At 35.1% G+C, this 20,937-nt stretch overlaps 1 protein-coding gene across 1 annotated transcript in view; it reads right to left on the reverse strand.

Moving 5' to 3' along the window:
- LOC143193757 (potassium channel subfamily K member 18) overlaps positions 1-12,498 on the reverse strand; it is a 72,531-nt gene extending 60,033 nt beyond the window's left edge. Inside the window, exons 1-4 of the mRNA XM_076400117.1 lie at positions 12,140-12,498; positions 10,388-10,633; positions 10,108-10,318; positions 9,880-10,031 (exon numbers count right to left, since the gene is read on the reverse strand). Of these exons, the coding sequence (XP_076256232.1) occupies positions 9,880-10,031; positions 10,108-10,318; positions 10,388-10,633; positions 12,140-12,155 (625 nt within the window). The 5' untranslated portion in view covers positions 12,156-12,498. The remainder of the gene's footprint in view (positions 1-9,879; positions 10,032-10,107; positions 10,319-10,387; positions 10,634-12,139) is intronic.
- Positions 12,499-20,937: the final 8,439 nt, after the last annotated feature.

Below are 20,937 nucleotides of genomic sequence, written 5' to 3' on the forward strand. Positions count from 1 at the left end.
AATGAAAATTATTCCATGCGCATCCCAAAATACAGACGTCATAACTTTGCCAACCGACTGTTGCATTTTCCCACGCTTTGGAGCGGGTTCATCGTGTGCAGTCCACTCGGATGACTATCGATTGGACTTCGGAGTGAAACGATGGGGCCATGTTTCATCCACTCTCACATATCGATGCAAAAACTTGGGTTTATTACGCTTGATATCCGCGAATGATATGATATACACGTTCAGTTGGTATAGTTCTAGTGTCTGCTATTTCATTTAATTCCAATTTACGGTCATCAAAATCATTTTGTGGATTTGTTAAATGTTTTCGTCGGTAACGACCTCTTTTGGGCATCCACTGCGTTCATCGTCTTCGGTGCTCATTTCACCACGTTGATGAACATTGATGTCATGGGAAAGGGTTTAAAACATAAAGATTACTAATTCACTTTAAAACACTATTTTTTTTAAGGGAAATAAGAGGCGCCTTGTTAAACGGCGATACAAAACGACGCGGATTTTTATGTATTAGAAAATTATCACTTGTTCACTATTCAGCTAGTATTAAAATAGATGGTCCTTGCACATAGCCGCGGTAGATATAGACAGGGTTGCTTGATATAACATCTCGTCCTAAAGAAACTGCCACAGGGATGTATGAGGTCATTATCACGCCTGGATAGCTAACTGTTGTAAAATGATTTTTGAGTATTACCTGTATCTTTGTCCGATAATTTGTCTTTGAACGTCGTTGAAACAGCAGCTTTACTAACCCAATTTTCGTGGTATCCCTATATGGAACGGTTTCCCATGTTTTAGTGACTTCAGATTCCAATAGTCTACTAAAATCCACATTTGATGGTCATTCATTCTGAACTGAGACACGTATGCCAGGAATCTACAGGCTAGGGGTGTTTTTCAAAGTTTGAGTGTTTCCCAATTGGAATAGTTGAGGACCAGGGGTCACTTGAGTACCCTCAAATCACCTTTTGTGCCCTTGCAGTTTCAGCTGCCATAGTTTTGCTCGAACTCCACTTAACTACACCAAGGTACGATGTTCTTAATAACTAATTTGAATCCGTTTAACTAAACGAGTTCAAAAGAGCACAGTATTATGATCAATCCAGAATCCTACCGACTAAGTCAGTTATACTAGGAGAAAGGATTTGGACCAGAAACTTTATTAACCTGCTTTAAAAATTGTATTATTCGACGCGAATGAGTTAGCATCTTGGTTATCTCTAAAGGAAGTAATACATGGATTTTAAGTAATCTCAACCCTGAAAATGCCGAGTTTTCACTGAATGACTTACTGAAAAAAATTAAAATGATGAGGTGTAGAATGCCTTTAAAATAAATTTCTTGAATTCCTATTTCGATTGTTCTTATCTTGGAAGGGTGAGTGGCAAACAAGGTGAACTGTTTCACAGGATATAAAACAGATAGAAGAGTATTATCAAGGAAGATGGAATGCTAAATGGTCAGCAGATTACCGCTGGTTTGTAGTGGAAGGGGATTCTACTGTTCACAAGAGGAAAACTTAATATTTCGTGAATTTCTTTCAGAATATATGGCTTATTTTTTCTATTGACCAACTGACTTAAACTTGAGCTATTTTGATTAATTTTTTATTTATAAATATATATTATTGTTTATTTTATAAAATTAATAATATAAATAAATAAATAACAGTTTTCTTTATTCAACATAATTCCTTTCAAGGGTGATACACTGATTATAGCGACCCTCCAACTTTTCGATACCATTTTTGTAGTACGATTTGTCCTTTGCTTCAAAATAGGCGCCAGTTTCACGATCGAGCGGCGATCATCTCTTCATTCGACGAAAATTTCTTCCCAGTGAGCATTCTTTTGAGATCTGAGAACAGGAAAGAGCCACTGGTGGCCAGATCTGGAGAATATAATGGATGAGGAAGCAAGTAGAAGCCCAATTCATGGATTTTTGCAATCGTTTTCACTGACTTGAGACACGGTGCATTGGTGAAGCAGCATTTTCTTTTGCTTCAAATGCGGCCATTTTTTCGGCGATTTCATCCTTCAGACGGTCCTATAATGCTATGTAATACTCGCTGTTGATGGTTCTTACTTTTTCAAGGTAATCAATGAGAATTATTCCATGTGCATCCCAAAATACAGACGCCATAAACTTGCCAGCCGACTGTTGCGTTTTCCCACGCTTTGGAGCGGATTCATCGTGTTCAGTCCACTCGGATGACTGTCGATTGTACTTCGGAGTAAAATGATGGACCCATGTTTCATCCATTGTCACATATCAATGCAAAAACTCGGGTTTATTATGCTTGATCATCTTCAAACACTGCTCCGAATCATCAACTCGTCGGTATTTTGGGTCAAAAGTGAGGTCGCGCGGTACTCACTTTACACAGAGCTTCCTCATATCCAAATATTCGTGAATTATATGATGTACATGTTCAGTTGATATCTTTAGAGTGTCCGCTATTTCATTCAATTTAAATTTACGGTTATTCAAAATCATTTTGTGGATTTTTTAAATGTTTTCGTCGATAACAACCTCTTTTGGGCGTCCACTGCGTTCACCGTCTTCCGTGCTGATTTCACCACGCCTAAACTTAGGTTTAGCGAAGTTTTTGCTGCAACTGTACTTTATCCTTTCAAAAAACAATATTTTATCAACACGTGAAATTCCTTTTTATCCTTTTTTTCACAATAACAAAAGTTGCTTTACTCAAATGTCTACAATTCACAAACTAATGATTTGACAGCTATTAAATTTATACACGTATCTTTTGAGGGTTAGAGCTAACTAAAAGACATACGGATTTAATTCTAGTAGCGCCATCTATGTGTCAGGCCGTGGACATTTCAATTGACCTGTTAAATATAATGTACCAACCCATTTTTGTTTGTAATCCCATTTTCGATAATTCATTGGCATTCCCGATACTTTACGTACAAAGGGCGATTTTTAAAATCGCTGACACCGACACACCGGGTGAGTTTAAAAGCCCGAGGAGACCTCGCCGTCCGATGTTTTCTTTAAATAAAATGTAAATTAAATTAACATAGTTCACGATACGAGCGTAAATATCGTGGAGCGTCCTCGATCCGAGAGTCGTCTTCATCTAACTTTCAAAAAGGTTATGCAAATCCCAGTTGCGGACACCTTACCGTAAGGGGGACCGACGAAAGAAAAATGTCAGAGCGTTCGACTAAACACAGACGATATCTTCTCGACCTATCTTCGGTATTTACATTAAATACATTAACTTATTTCTGTATATACGAGGTTCCTTTCGATGATATATATATATATCATCACTACACAGTATAAAACAAAGTCGCCTTTTCTGTCCCTATATCCCTATGTGCGCTTATATCTTTAAAACTACGCAACGGATTTTGATGCGGTTTTTTTCAATACATAGAGTGATTCAAGAGGAAGGTTTATATGTATAATACATGCATAATATGCTAAGGCCACATTGCTAATTTTAGAGGTTTCTAACGTGATGTCGTAAATTAACCGATTAATTTTTTAGGCTTATTTAGCAATTAGCAAAAACGCTGCCTAACTCTACGAGTTAGATCAAATTAATGTACTACAGTATTGTACACCATAAAAAGGTCTATAAAAAAGTCCGGGATGGTATATGTTTATCTCTTAGGGATAACCCACATTAACCATTTTTATTGTTTACTTTTTACGTGAGAAAATGGTTTATTTACGAAGCTATTTTAAGCAATACGGCATTAATCCTTATCGAATTAAGTACCTTAAATACAGTGTGCAATTAATATAGATCAATATGGTTCCTTACAGCATGTAAATTAAACAAATATTTTCGGAGATATTACAAATTTAAAATATGCGTTTAAAAATGTGTAATGTAATAACAATTGTATGAATTTAGATATTCCAAAGATAGCAGGAAATTTTCATAGTAAGTATAGGGGAAGAGGAATTGTTTTACTCCAAATTTAATGCGTGCAGGCCAAGGGCAGTAATGAATGAACCAAAAATACTGGATCGATTTTAATCATGTTTTCATTGAGTGACATAGGCATATATATTTTATGCCCGTGCAAAGTCGGAGCGGGCCGCTATGTTTTTATATACAACGTTCACATTTTTTCTGTAGTGTATTTAATTTAGTATCAGCATTGCACCCGTGCGAAGCCGGGGCGGGTCGCTAGTATATATATATATATATATATATATATATATATATATATATATATATATATATATATATATATATATATATATATATATATATATATATATGTAATTCGTTTTACAGTCAGACAATATTTTCCTTCTCATTTTATTCTATTTAAAAAGAGATAGAATGTTGTTAGAGACGTTCGATCAGGTAACCAAAAACTTACGGGCTATAAACCGGCAAAAGTTGTTTTAAGGCTTTGTAAAACATTTTTTTAAGGAAACTATGTAAACCGTGACCCTACCTGACCGTGTCGTTAATAAATATCAAATAAAAAATCTTACCGTATCAATTTTTTTTCCAAGTTAATAAATACTTGGTATTTCTGTGGTTTGTTTGCAGTTGAATTTTTACACTAATTTTCTTGTGTTAAATATATAATTCCTACATTTCTGAATCCGTTCTGTTAATCTGTTAGCAACTTTAGTCACTATTACTTTCTAATTATTTATTATTCACGATATTTATCAAAGAATATATACCGTACGAACGCTAGTTCTCTCGCCGGTCCACTCTATCAAAAAGAAATCGAAAATCCACTTTGCGTCAATACACAGCGAGCACTTTATCGGCGGATTTCCCCACTCTGGAACCCTTCAGTTTCGCTCGATGGCAAAATTCGGGGCCGCCATTCAAATTCCGCCAAAAAACAAAACACTCCACCGAAGTGGCGCTAAACCAAGGCGGCTTCGACCTCGACGGCGTCTTTGTGTTCGACGGTCCTTTTTTTCCGCCTCTCCTAGCGGCTCCCTCCCGACCTACCGCCCTCCCGCCCCTACTCATTTCTCGTCTTTTTCCGAATAAAACTTCTTAAGAAATAAGCGCTGGATGGAAACGTTCCGAGTTGAGTGCTTGACTGGGCGCGCCTCGCAAAGGGAAACGGAAGCAGTCAGCTAAAGTATCGACAAGTTAACTGAATTATGCCGCTCGCTATGATGTATATATCGCGAGAACCTCATGAATAATTTCGTATAATTTTCTTCTTTTCTACTCTAACAATATATTTATATAAAAGACGGGACATCGTTGCTTTTTTTTCGATAATCTTGTTGAAAATACTTCCGTAAATACCACGTGTACAGGAAATTCATTACTGGAATTTTTTTCGGAAAAAACTTCATAATTTTCAAGAAAATGAAAAGTTTATTTATTCAGGGTACGGCCCGCTTGATTCTATATATCTTGTCTATTTTTCAGGCAATTTAACAGGTCAATTGATATTTACAAAGTTTTTAAAGTTAAAAAACATTTTAATCAAGAGAAAAGCTGGGGTTAATTTTTATTTATTCTGTTTTAGTAACATAATATTAAAATCTGTGAACAGTAGCTATAACTACGATTTGTTCTTGTTTTGTTTCTATTTACAACAAAAAATCGTAAAAATTTGCAGGCACTATATATGTTTAACATTATTAAATTATAATAATTATAAAGATTTTTGAAATTTTGCTGATCCATAGTTTTGTTACTTATTTTAAGAAAAATTACATTTCAGTGTGTAGAAAGTGTAGAAAGTACTTACAAACTTTTATATCCTAATTAAGATTTTTATTAAGAAACTCTTTAACCACCAATTTTATTTTAGCGATGGATGACATCCCAAAGAAACTGTTTGTCCTTTGAGCAAAACCATTCATCGAGCCATTTTCTGACTTCTTCGAAACTGACCAAATGCTGCTTTGGAAACGCGTGAGCCCTGAAAAGTTGATGGTCGGACGTGGAAAGGTCTCGAGAGTATGGAGATTACGTACTTTGTACATATATTTCATTATAGTTCCAAGTAACACATTACATAAGTTTTTTAAATTGTGGACAACTTTTGGACTTGAACAAAGGAAAACCATTCTTAACATTATTTGATACTTTGAATTGTTATCTTCAATTCATCTGTCAAAATTAGTACTAGTTTTCGAGTTGGCGCATGATGGCAGCACTGCGTTCTTATAACGGCTCAGTCTGACCACGGTCAGCTGAGAACGGTGCATTAATTATCATGTGGAACTTATTTTTGTACTTCGGAATGTGTGAAAATGCCGAGGAAATGCGAATGTTGCAAGGTCGGTTCAAAGTGCTTTTGTTACATTTGTGGATGTTACATGCCCGGAAAATGTGGAAAAGAAATGTTTTGGTTTTGCTGTAGTAAATCCTAACAGGCCATGGGCACATTTTGGCACAATTGTTTTGTAATGTGTGCAGAGCAAGGCTCTACATATTGTCACTTGACCAAAATGTGTAATTATCATTTTTAGTGTCAACGTTGAGATAATAGAGCATACACACGACTGTTACCTTTGCTTAAAGCATATCGCCGTAATAAATGCAAAAAATGGCACAGTATTTGTGTATATACAATATATATATATATATATATATATATATAATATTTATAAATATCCAGACGGATCATCAGTGGCAATGCCAATTTCATTTAAGAATAATGATCCGTTGCCAATTTGTTCAAGTACAAGTTCAAAAGATGCCTTAAGAAATTTGTCTTCCTCACTGCTTGAGTTGAGTCGCTTACATCACACATGGTCACAGGAATCGAAACATCTTGATCCTAAAACGTAAGTCATATGCAGAAATAAAAATCACCGAATTTTACTGTTCTCCAAAAAAGAAAATGAAATGTGTTTCTGCTGTCATATCCAAGGTCTATGTATTGTGATTCATACATCATATGATGGAGGCTCTATCCAGATATCATTAGCACCCATATCGAACTGGTAAAGGTTATTTAGTCAGTGACACTTAACTTAGTATAGGTTAGATTCTATGAAGAAAATCGATTTCTCTCAGAAATCCGAGGAGTCTGTCTGTATTTTCTCCCGTTAAGGCATTTCTAAAATTTTGCAGTCCATACATAGATGGGCTGCAAAATCTAAATCTAATCTGGGTGGACAATCGTTCACTATATGGCAGACAAAATTAAGGACATGGTGATAAAACTCACAGTGAGTAGGAGGGCTCATAGTTATCAAGTGACCTTGCGAGAAACGACAGCGACCCAATCTCAGTGGATTCAGAGCTACGGAATGCCGACGAAGGGAAGGAAGGAACGCGAAGAAAGGAGAAGAAATCACCTTTAACGTCAAAGAAATTGTTGCGGTTGGCCTTCTGGGTCCAACGACGTTGTACGTCGTTCTTGGTGAAATAAGAAACGAATGGGATAAGGTCAGTATGGATACAAATATTTGTGATGGAGAGGAGGCTGCTGATTTAGCCGCACTATCCGCGCGCATTTTCCTTGGCATACCATCGTGAGAAGAGATCCACTGTAAACTAAACTGAGACACTAAACTTGCCCTGAAGCCATTCAGAGAGAGGATAAGGTAACTTCTGTTGCAGGAAACATTCGAGAGCATTTCGGGAATCGGTAAGGATTAGCCATTCTTTGAAGGATTGTGTTGTGAAGTAGGATAAAGCTTTGAATATCACGAAGAGTTTAGTGGTCAATACTGAACCCTTTTCAGGGATCTTGAAACGAAATACCTGATTATCTACCACAAATGCACGGCCAAGCCCGTTGTGTGATTTAGAGCCATCGGTATATATGTGATTGTGGTCAGATTAAGAGTGAAGAAGTTCAAAAGATGCCTTAAGAAATTTGTCTTCCTCACTGCTTGAGTTGAGTCGCTTACATCACACATGGTCACAGGAATCGAAACATCTTGATCCTAAAACGTAAGTCATATGCAGAAATAAAAATCACCGAATTTTACTGTTCTCCAAAAAAGAAAATGAAATGTGTTTCTGCTGTCATATCCAAGGTCTATGTATTGTGATTCATACATCATATGATGGAGGCTCTATCCAGATATCATTAGCACCCATATCGAACTGGTAAAGGTTATTTAGTCAGTGACACTTAACTTAGTATAGGTTAGATTCTATGAAGAAAATCGATTTCTCTCAGAAATCCGAGGAGTCTGTCTGTATTTTCTCCCGTTAAGGCATTTCTAAAATTTTGCAGTCCATACATAGATGGGCTGCAAAATCTAAATCTAATCTGGGTGGACAATCGTTCACTATATGGCAGACAAAATTAAGGACATGGTGATAAAACTCACAGTGAGTAGGAGGGCTCATAGTTATCAAGTGACCTTGCGAGAAACGACAGCGACCCAATCTCAGTGGATTCAGAGCTACGGAATGCCGACGAAGGGAAGGAAGGAACGCGAAGAAAGGAGAAGAAATCGCCTTTAACGTCAAAGAAATTGTTGCGGTTGGCCTTCTGGGTCCAACGACGTTGTACGTCGTTCTTGGTGAAATAAGAAACGAATGGGATAAGGTCAGTATGGATACAAATATTTGTGATGGAGAGGAGGCTGCTGATTTAGCCGCACTATCCGCGCGCATTTTCCTTGGCATACCATCGTGAGAAGGGATCCACTGTAAACTAAACTGAGACACTAAACTTGCCCTGAAGCCATTCAGAGAGAGGATAAGGTAACTTCTGTTGCAGGAAACATTCGAGAGCATTTCGGGAATCGGTAAGGATTAGCCATTCTTTGAAGGATTGTGTTGTGAAGTAGGATAAAGCTTTGAATATCACGAAGAGTTTAGTGGTCAATACTGAACCCTTTTCAGGGATCTTGAAACGAAATACCTTATAAAATTGACATAAGGATATGTTTATGAAGGGGGTAGTGAGGGTCCAAGGGGGAAAATTGGGTTAGTGGACAAGGAGGGTATGCAACAACCCCACTCCAGCCCTGGGAAGACGATGATTATAGGAGATGTACGAGTGGAGTAATTAGGGATAATATTGTCTTTATATGTCTTGTATTCTCCATACACTGTAAGAGTCCCCAACAACCGAGTTGTTTCCTTTATGTGTACTCTTCACTGATTCACTTTTGAGGTCCTTTCTTATTTATTTACTTCTTATCATGTTCATATCTTGGTTACATTCCTGACTATTTTGACGTATTTAGTTTCTGCTACTTGTTTCTTACTTTTATCTCTCTTTTATTTCTCTTTTATGTCTTCTATCGTGACAATAGCACGACTCTAATTGCTATGTGCACTTCCATCTTAGTTTTGCTAGATAACTTTGTTTGTGTTGATTGCGGCCAGGGTAAGACTTGAGAAGTTCACAGAACTTGGAGCGAATGAGGTAAGGTAAGAAAATTGTCTCTTTTATGAAATATTTATAAAGAGGTATTTATGAAGTGTGTAGTGAAGGGCCAGGGGAGAAAATTGAGGTAATAGATAAGGAAGGAATGCAGCAAGTCAGCTCTAGCCCTGGAAAGAAGATCAGCTATATGAGAGGTACGAGTGGAGTAGGATAAGACGATCCAGGACGGCTGGATGAGTCAAAGTGGAGCACTAGAATATTGTAATTTTTATTAAAATTTGGACACTTGTTTTTTTGATGAATATAATTTTTTTTTCGTTTCAATTTCTTTATTTATTCTGTAATATTTTTATCTAATTTTAAAAATCAGTTCTATTGTGAGCCACCCTATATATTTTGGATATATATCTTGTGAGTGAAGAATCATAATTGATTATTGACTGTTTTAAATTCTAATAACATAATTAGTTCCTGCTAATAGCTTCGTAATTTATGTAATACGTCTTTATGAAAGTTCTCAACATTTATAGTAAATAATACAGTATATCTCATATCTTTTATACCAAACTTAATATTTAACACTTACCGATTGTTGTTAGAACAGTGAGAGAATAGAGAAATGCCTTGGCAAAAGTCCATTCAAAATTATCGGGCTGTCTGCCTCTGTCCTTCGTCACCATTAAGGGTTGTTGATGAGCAATTTCTTCTTCCATGGATTTGAGCAGTTCATTTTGAAATCTAAACAATCATTTTATGTTATTTACGTCAATATTTCAAGAACACTTTTAAAAAATTAAAAGACGAAATAAATTACCTTGTGATTTCTTGAGCAGCTAAAATGGTCCAATTCTCCTTGTATAAAATATTCAGACCCTCGGTGATTATCCATAAATTTTCAACAGTCTTCGTCCGGGCCTTCTCGTTCCTGGCCTTCAGCTCGGTGCTGTGATTAACATATTTTTTGTTACTGTTCGTCGTGGCCAAAGACGTTGTCGCCAATATCTGGTGCTGGTAGTTATGACCTCCTGAAACCGGTTAGGTTCGCCGTAAATAAACGAAACATCGACGAAAGGTAAGGGGAAATAATCGCGTACCTTCTATGGCTAGAAATATGACAGATCCTATCAGGGTATATCCGAACAACAGCACGCATATACCCAAGTTTGTCGCTAATCCCGCAAAGAAGGCCCTGCTTTTCCTCTTGGTCTTTTTCCCCAGACAGTTGCAGGAGGTCTCCGAGGACTTCTGTTGAGATTTAGACGACTTGTCGCGTCTTAATGAGTTCGTATTGCTCGGGTTCGGCTTTGTCACCGCCGGATAGGGCTCGTAGCAGAAATGACCTGCGAAAATAATGAACACGTTGATATTTAATCGATATAAGATGGTGCTTTTAGTTCGCTCGATTTATCCACTTAAATAATGTATAGTTCGAGGCTTTTCCCAATGAAATATTTTTCAATAATATGAGGGACAGCGAGAAGTTTAGTGAACGAACCTTAATGAATTTTAATCGTTTTCTCGTCACAGAAATCTGTCACCACATGCGAGATTCGCTGGATTATCTGTTATTTTGTAATAAGAGGAAAATCTTTGAAAATCATACGAGTATATTCGAGTCGTACTCTAATCGATTTTTACTGATTTTCTGGTGAAAATATTTGAGCAAGTTGGTTCTACAACAACTGATATCGCCCTGTCAAATTAGTTGGAGTTAAGGCCTGTTCTTAAAGATGGCAAAACCTGGTTTAATTACTTTACCCCTGAAATTACATAATGCTTTTAAATAGGTTTTCACGGCTTTTGCAACATGGGATTTGTCATGGTGCAGAATAACATTGTCATGTATTTCTTCGTATTCAGTCATGGCATTAAGCATTTCTTGGAAATACACTTATGGAAATGATAATTGAGCTATTAAAAAGTGAAGTTTGTCAGTGAGGCTTCAATAAATTGGTTACAAATGTACTCGATGCGGTTTAATACACAGTAATACAATGTATTTTAAATCTTTTAAAGAAAATTTATAGGCCTGATAGCAAATATCGATGATCACTAGTATTCTTTTGACTTGACACTTTTAGATAACCAACTCTTTACCTAACTGCAGATGCAAATGGACAAAAAATCCCAAATAACCAGGTGGCTGAACTGATGGATGAGGAAGATGGTTACAGAAAAAAGAAAAGCGTGTTAAAAATGTCTTTGAAATAGCGAGAACTTTTTTTGGTGGTAATAATAATAATATATGGAATGTTTGCTTCTTATGTAGTCGGATTATATATATTTCGAACATATTTTAAGTTTACAAATAGGGACAACTTTTTCTAGTTTTGATATAATATATGAAATATTTCAAAATGTTATGGAAACAGATACAAATAGTCGATTTTCGAGAGAGAATCAACCTTAAGAAGGTCATCAGGTACAAATACTTTAGAAAATTGAGGGTGATTTCATATCCCTTAGGTATTACGGTGGTTATGTCAAGGATATGATTTCCTCGTTAGATTGTATAATATTTGAACTACCCTCATCTTGATCACAATTTAGGGTGAACTAAAGTGTATCTTAATTATCACGCTTGCACTTTGTCAGTTTTATGGAAGTTCGAGCGAGATATTAAAAATTAAACGGCGAGCTCGTTATCGCTGTCGCGCGATGAGAAAAACAACAACACCTCGCGGACCTTAATAAATAATTGATGAGAAAAATTAAGAGCGAAATTATATAAGCTCGGCAAGACGGAAGAGAAATCGCCGTAATGAGACGAGACACTCCCTGCTCCCTTCCCGCGAAACCCACTTAGTCGTCATTAAGCGCGTGCAAGCAAGAATCAATCAATTTACCTGAATCTTTTTCCATTTTATTATCGTTTTCCTTTCTTGTTCCAGGCGCCGTCGGCTTCAAGTCATTCGATCCCCATTCCAATAATTTCCGTTTCCATGTTCACGTCGAGAGACGACTTTATTAAGTTATTTCCCTATAATTTCTCCTTTCAGGACCATAATATTTGATTTTTTTCTCCTCCTCTCCGGGAGAGGAGGGCGAATAGAGGGGAAGCGGGTGCGGAGAAGACAGTGGAAGCCGGAGCTCTTCTTTCCCGCGAAAGTATTTTCTAATTTATTTAAAGGCCCCTCCTGTTGGAGCGCCGGTGCGGTGCTGTGCGGTCGTGTCTCCTGTAGCGTCTTATCCTCGCGGAATTAATCTGAAACATGGAGAGAAAAAAATGGAAAATTATGAATTACGGTGGATTTCTTTCCCGCGAGTATATTCGACTGGGGAAATTACATGATCATTGAATGATATTCTACAAGTCTAATATTAAAATGAAGGACCGGAGGAATGACTCTCTTTGCGCCCTCTCTGTGATATGAAATTTAAAATGGCCGAAGGGTTTTTACTCGATTTTATTTTTTGTGGTTATTATTTTACCTTTATTGATATAATATATATTCATATCTATACAGTATTTAATTCTATATATGATGTATCCGAACTTTTATTTTAATATTATTTCATATTAACTTTTAATAAAAATTAACGAAAGTTAATATTTGCCTGTGCGGTTCACCTACAATCAGACCATACAAGCACCAATAACATTAAATAATACTATCATTTTATATAGCAACAACGCTAAATATCTAGGAATGAATCTTGATGTAAAACTTCGCCCGAAGGAAAATATAAAGAAAAAAAAAGAACTGGAATTGAAATATAGGACAATACATTGACTAATTGAAAGAAAATCTCAATTATTAGTGCATAATAAATTGCTATTATAAGTAAATACTGAAACCTATATGGACAAACGGAGTTCAATTATGGGGATGTTCTTCAAAGAGTAATATAAACAAAATTCAAATTTTTCAGAACAAAGCCCTGAGAAGTATTGTGGGTGCACCTAAATACTACATGACTGACTACCTACATAGAGACCTTCAGATTGCCATAGTCAGCGAAAAAATCAAGCGAATTGCATGGGGGCACGAGGAAAAACTCCATTGTTGTAAGTGTAACTTTTGTATGTGATCTTATGTACTGTTGTGTAGTGAGCTGTATATAATAAAAAAATACAGCAGTGACACGTATAAACATTATTTCACCAGAGATTCAGATAAGACCGATGGGTCCTAATTATAACAGGTTAATTGAAAAGTCCCCGGTCTGACACATAGATGGCGCTACTAGAATTAAATCCTTATGTTTTTAGTGAGCCCTAACCCTCAAAAGATGCGTGCATAAATTTGATAGCTGTCGGATCATTACTTTGTGAATTATTGCATTTTGAGTGAAGAAACTTTTGTTATTATGAACAAAATTGATAAAAAGGAATTTCACATGTTGATAAAACATTGCTTTTTGCAGGGAAAAAATACAGTTGGAGCAAAAACTTGGTTTGATGCCGAGTTTCCGGACACTGCCCCAGGAAAATCAACCATTAAGGATTGGTATGCTATGTTTAGATGTGGTGAAATGAGCACCGAAGACGGTGAGCCCAGTGGACGCCCAGAAGAGGTTGTTACCGACGAAAACATTAAACAAATTCACAAAATGATTTTGACATAAGGGACAAATCGGTCTACAAAAATGGTGTCGAAAAATTGGAGCGTCGCTATAGTCAGTGTATCACCCTTGAAGGGAATTATGTTGAATAAAGAAAAACTAATGTTGCCAAAAAATGTGTTTTACTATGGTAGGCCGGGGAATTTTCAATTGACCTTTTATACCTAGATTTAAGTTATCATAAAGACAAATTGTAGGTTATTCGGAAACGAGTAATGATGTAGTACTTAAATAATAAAAAAAAATTAGTTTATAGATCTAAGTTTTGAAAATTTGATAATTATTTTAGTGATTTTAAATACATTCCTTAAATATATATTTCTATATTGTAAAAAAATGTTACCTAGTTATGATCTTTATTGTATTCTGAAGTCAAATAACAATTTAAAAATTGTTTTATTCATATATTCTTTGTTTATTTACACAATAACATATTACTCCATTGGTTACTTATTATTTATATCGATAGCATAAAAGCAAACAAAGATAATCTTACTTATGATACTCTGTTACAATGTTGAATAATAAAAATTGATATTGTTTATATAACAAAACGTTTTGAATGAATTCCAGAACTCGATAATTAAAAGAAACAACGGCAGCTGTTGGTGCTCATCAATTATAACTCCAAAGTAAAGCCCTACTGAAACCTAATTAATTGCCTATCTACTTGATAACAATAACATCTATATATTAATATCAACATCGTTCATGACACGACAGCCTCTTATTTAACGCCACAATTAAACTTTTCTCTCGCCAAACTCAAACGCGAATAATTACGTGGTATTTGAACTAATCTCCACTCGGTATTTGCTACAGGAAACAAGTCGTTCGTTTCGTATATCCTACCTACGCCTTTAAAAATCCTACTCTCGTTTCTCGTCCTGTTAGAATGTCTTTGATAAACATTCCGTAGATTAAACAGGAAATTAAAGATCGCTGTGAATTCCTACGCCGTTTCCGAAAAGTCGTACGGACATTCCCTCGAAATACGCGACGACGACGACAGCTTCGAATATGTAAGTAAACTGACAGTCTGAATATTTTCACAGCCACCTCTGTTGTTTTAGAACGTTCCGTTCGAGCAAGATACACATTTACTGGATGGTTATATAAAGGAATTGAACATCTCCGCACGGCGTACACATCTCCGTACCCGCAGATGTGTATTCTGTGATCAAAAAATAGTAAGACTGTTAACATAAAAAGCAAGCAGGTTTTTAAACTAAATATTTCTGAGCTATCCCTCAAGTCTTCTGTGCAGGAAAAAGCATCTAATTTTTTACCTCTCAGATAAAGATAACACACAAATTGCTTTAGAGCTTGTAGTTTTTAATATAACAGGTCAATAGAAAAGTCCCCGGCCTGACGCATAGATGGCACTACTAGAATTAAATCCATATGTTTTTAGTTAGCCCTAACCCTCAAAAGATGTGTGTATAAATTTGACAGCTGTCGGATCGTGAGTTTGTGAATTATAGCATTTTGGGTGAAGCAGCTTTTGTTATTGTGAAAACAATGGATGAAAAGGAATTTCGCGTGTTGATAAAATATCGCTTTTTGAAGGGAAAAAATACAGTTGAAGCAAAAACTTGGCTTGATGCTGAGTTTTCGGACACTGCCCCAGGAAAATCAACCATCAAGGATTGGTATGCTATGTTTAGACGTGATGAAATGGGCACCGAAGACAGTGAATGCAGTGGACGCCCAAAAGAGGTTGTTACCGACGAAAACATTTAAAAAATCCACAAAATAATTTTGAATGACCGTAAATTGAAATTGAATGAAATAGCAGACACTCCAGAGATAGTAACTGTACGTGTATATCATATCATTCACGAATATTTGGGTATGAGAAAGCTATGCGTTAAGTGTGTGCTGCGCGAGCTCACTTTTGACCAAAAACAACGACGAGTTGACGATTCGGAGCAGTGTTTGAAGATGATCAAACCTAAAAAATCTGGGTTTTTGCATCGATATGTGACAATAGATGAAACCTGGCTCCATCATTTCACTCCGAAGTCCAATAGACAGTCATCCGAGTGGACTGCACACGATGAACCGGCTCCAAAGCGTGGAAAAAAGCAAGAAAAAAACAGTCGTTTGGCAAGTTTATGGCGTCTGTTTGGGATGCGCATGAAATAATTTTCATTGGTTACCTTGAAAAAGGAAGGACATACGTCTATTATATAGTGTAATTGGACAGTTTAAAGGACGTAATAGTCGAAAAACGGCCGCATTTGAAGAAAAGAAAGTGTTGCTTTACCAAGACACCGTGTCACAAGTCAGTGAAAATGATGGCAATAATCCATGAATTGGGCTTCACATTGCTTACTCATTCACCGTATTCTCCAGATCTGCCCCACTGCGACTATTTCTTGTTGTCAGATCCCAAAAGAATGCTCACTGGGAAGAAATTTTCGTCGAATGAAAAGGTGATCGCCGAAACGGAGGCGTATTTTGAAGCAAAGGACAAATCGCACTACATAACTGGTATCGAAGGGAATTATGTTGAATAAAAAAACTAATGTTGCCAAAAAAAATGTGTTTTACTATGGTAGGCCGGGGTCTTTTCAATTGACCTGTTATATCTTATAAACAGAAATCAACCAATTTCTTGACAATACAATTTTTATTGTGTAACAAAAAAACCAAATGTCGTACAAAATTAATTAAAACTCCATTCAAATCAACATAAAATTCTTTATAAACTCTGTAGTTGTATGTGTAATGTAATTTTATGTGAAACTATTTAAACGGAAATGAGAAAAAATCTCAAAATTTTAGGACTAATACGTATGGAAAAAGTGCCAACAAAATATATGTATTTTTAGCTGAAATCTGTGTTAAATGTGTTCGAAATGTATAGCTTTTAAGATATGCGACATAAACAGAAATCCGTTAATGCGATATGTCCATTTTAAAAATTCATTTATTGAGAAAAATTGGCATAATATATAAAATGTTCTACGGAGTGAGCCATGACAACCATTTAATTTACGTAGCTTTCCATAAATTATCAGAAACGATACATTTTTCAATTAAGCAACAATAGAACAAAAAATCTAACAAATGGCCAAACAACATGGCTTTATAGATCCCTTCCTCTAATTAGTCTATGTTTTAAAAATCTAGTAAGCTTTTAGATCATTTTAATATGTAACCAACCATTTAAATAATAAATATATTTTCAGTGTCGTTATGTTTTCTCTCAATGATATTTAATTTAACAATTTATAAAAAATATCGTCCTAAGAAAAACCCCTAACTATTTTTAAGCATTTTTATTTCAGGACTGAGACAGCTGGGCACCAGGAAGTTTGTCTGTGTAAATTTTCGCCGTCTAATCAATTTTTATTAGAAGTTGTTAAAAGTGAGTTTTATTTCACGTTACAACAGGTAATTTACTCTCTTGTCAAAATTACCAAGGTATATAATATCTTATAATACATGTCAAGGAGTATAATTTATGATATTTTATATATGAGACTTTCAAAATTCTTTTTCCATGTTTAGTGTAATCTTGAAGTTTTAGAAGTTTTCAAGGGTTATGGTAAATATTATCAATAAATGCTTGTGACTTTTTATTAGAAGTGGTGAATTATCGAAGGTAATCTAAACAGTAAGAAGAAAGAAAGAGAAATAGAAAGCTTCAATCGAGTAATACTATTATGGGAAACCACTTCCAATGTATGCTTTTGACTTTAGTGTTGAAAAACTGTCGTTATACAACGTGGGACAAAAGTCCCGTTACCATGTTTTTGACGCAATTTCCGTTGACTGGCAATAATGGAACGATTATTTTCAATAAATATTGTCACTATTGCTGCCCGTTCTTGTGGCATATAATTATCCATAATAAAATTTGGATATCTTTGTCCCACCTGTTGTATATTTCAAAATTTTGAAAAACACTAATATATAAATGGTGTCCTACTCTAATTGCAGTATTCATTAACCCACTCTATTATTACTTCCAATGATTATTATTAATGAACTTTATATTTATCAAAATAATAAAGCTGGAAAACAAAACATAATGAATTTTAATATAAATATTTAATTTTGGTATGCGGTATAGAAAATTACTAAAAATTAATACGGCAAAATCGATATGTAATACCTCATATCATAATGCGAAACTGATCATAATTATTATAATTTAAATTAATTAAAAATATAGGCGGGTAATAGATTATGGAAACAATGCAATTCTGTAGTAAAAAATATCCTGTATTAAAGGGTTTTTATTTTTTGTATAGGCGTTTATAGACTAATATCAATATATAAATTACAAATTATTGTAATTGTAAATTGTAGGATAAAACTGTTGGCAAATAAAAAGAAACTGTTTAACATTTGATACTCTAGGATCAGTAGAAATTAAGAACATGTAAAAATAAAAATTGAACAAGGCCTAAAATAAAAATAAATTTTACCACTACATAAATAGTCCTATTAAAGTGTTAAATTTCACTCTATATATATATATATATATATATATATATATATATATATATATATATATATATATATATATATGTGAAACAAAACAGAAAGCCAGCAATTTTTTAGTAAAAATTTAATTTAAAGTTTCTAATATATGTGACATAAACACAAATCTACTATTTAAAAAAAAATACATTATTTTTTAAAGGTTGCAAACAAGTGCTATTTGTAATAACATTGTAATTTTCATTAACGTGATATTCTTTTAACGGTAAGCATTTTGTTGCGAAATAATCAAAAATACATGTTAAATGGCTATAGAATTAATTAAAAATTAAATTTTGTATAAGAATAATGTTATTAGATTCAGCGTAAAACTCGTTATAACCTCCGTAATTTTTTGTTTTTAGCTCGAGATTATTTGGGAGGAAGTTATAGCAAATAACATTAAAATGTTTCATTCTTGTATCAATGAGTAAAGGAAGCCAGTCAATTCTGGATCAACTATATGTTGTCTAACATACATCTTGCTTAAATGTTGGGACACCATCTAGAACGATAATTCTCTGCTTTATTTACTTTAGCTTTTAGTTTAAAGAATCTGGAGTGATATTTAACACTTTAATAGGACTATTTATTCAATTACTGGTTTATTTTTCATCAATATTGAAAACATCTACAGGGGAACAGTCAAGGAGATAGTTTTGGAGATAATTTTATATAAAATTTATAATATATATTTTGTAGATACTGGTTAATAATAAACAATTGAACCAAAAAACGCTTTAAATAAGTAATTTTTAAATAATATTGGGTCTATAGATTAGTTTTAAAAGATTTTTTTTCATTTTAAGCATTAATGGAACAAATCGGTACAACGTATTTTATTCAAACTATTTTCCATCGATAACCGCTAAATTTTCATACCTTCCAAGCAATTTATGGATTCTCTTGAACAGATACATCGTTCATGTCGTCCAGGCAGATCACGACTTATTTGTCAGAATATGTATTCATTAGAAGGAGCTAGGTTTGGTAAATATAGCGAGTGCGGTACTTCCCATTTTAATATTTTCAAGTATGCTTTCACCAGTAAAACAACATGTGGTTGAGCGGTGACATGCTGAAGAATAACATTGTTGTGTCTTTGCTCGTATTCCGGTCGGTAGAAATCCTCATCCAGAATGCCTGTTCAAATCTGTTTGGCTCATGTTGAACATGTTGGAGTCGATGGAGCAGGGTTGTCATACGCTTCACACAGCATTCGATGACATTCAGCTACCTTTATCTTAACTTGATATATTAAAGTAAAACTTTCCGCAAGTACGATTTACTTCCGCAAATTCAGATATTTTTGGCGCTGTAAAAACGTGTTTTATTCACACTTCCATGAAGTGACACATACCGAAAAGTGAAGACAGTGTGAAGAGTCAGTGTGGCTTGAAAATAAAGTTGATTACAAATATATCTGATGCCATTAATACACGGTAACACCATCTGTTGTAAATCCTTTAAAATATTAACTTAATTTATAGGCTAAATATTAACACATTTAATCATATTAGACATTATGATTAAAACTCCACCTAATAGGCAACCATCAACGCAACGTCATACCATTAAATATTGACGTATTACTCTAATCTGATTCCTCGGCTCGGGTACGGCCACCATCGATATAAATCCAGATGAATAAATCAAATGTCTCCGTGAGGGTAGGAAGTTTTTTTTGCCGTAGTCGCTGGAGAACGAGGGGGGGAGGGGGTTTAGCGGTAGCGCCTCGAAACCCGTGTCATGCCGTTCGCCGATTGATCGATAATCGGCACCCTTGCCGAAAAAACCCCAAAAGTAATTCGTTATCCGTGAAAATCCTTTTCATGTAATTGAATTATGTCGAGTTTAAACTTAACACTTTTAGAAATCTCTGAGGCCGTCGCAGTTGCCGGGGGATTAAAATCGAGAGAAAGGGAGGGCGGGGTGGTTATACAACGAGTGCTTTGTCAGATTGTCACGAGAGACGTCCCAATATGGGTTTATATACAGGGGTTGAACAAAATACGATGAACACCTGGCATATACACAATATATATTTGTTAATAAGGTGTTTACAGCTGCAATTCTTTTTAGAATCGATTCGTAGAATGCTTAAATAGTCTCCAAGACATACACCAACTGCTTCTGCTGTAAAATATCTCATAATGGTTTAGTTCAACAGATCAATTGAAATGTCCCCGGTCTGACACATAGATGGCGCTACTAGAATTAAATCCACACGTTTTTTCGTTAGCCCTGATCCCCGAAATACAAATTTGACAGCTGTCGGATCATTAGTTTGTGAATTATAGAATTTTAAGTGAAGCAACTTGGCTTGATGCCGAGTCTTCGGACACTGTCCCAGGTAAACCAACCATCAAGGATTGGTATGTTAAGTTTAGACGTGGTGAAATGAGCACCGAAGACGCCGAACGCAGTGAACGCACCGAGGAATACATTTAAAAAATCCACAAAATAATTTTGAATGACCGTAAATTAAAATTGAATGAAATAGCAGACACTCTAAAGATACCAACTGAATGTTTACATCATATCGTTCACGATTATTTGGGTATGAGAAAGCTCTGTGCAA

This window comes from Rhynchophorus ferrugineus, unplaced genomic scaffold (genome assembly GCF_030347505.1).
Source record: "Rhynchophorus ferrugineus isolate W39M unplaced genomic scaffold, kcgeb_rfMv2 rfM3, whole genome shotgun sequence".
Classification (NCBI taxonomy): Eukaryota; Metazoa; Arthropoda; class Insecta; order Coleoptera; family Curculionidae; genus Rhynchophorus; species Rhynchophorus ferrugineus.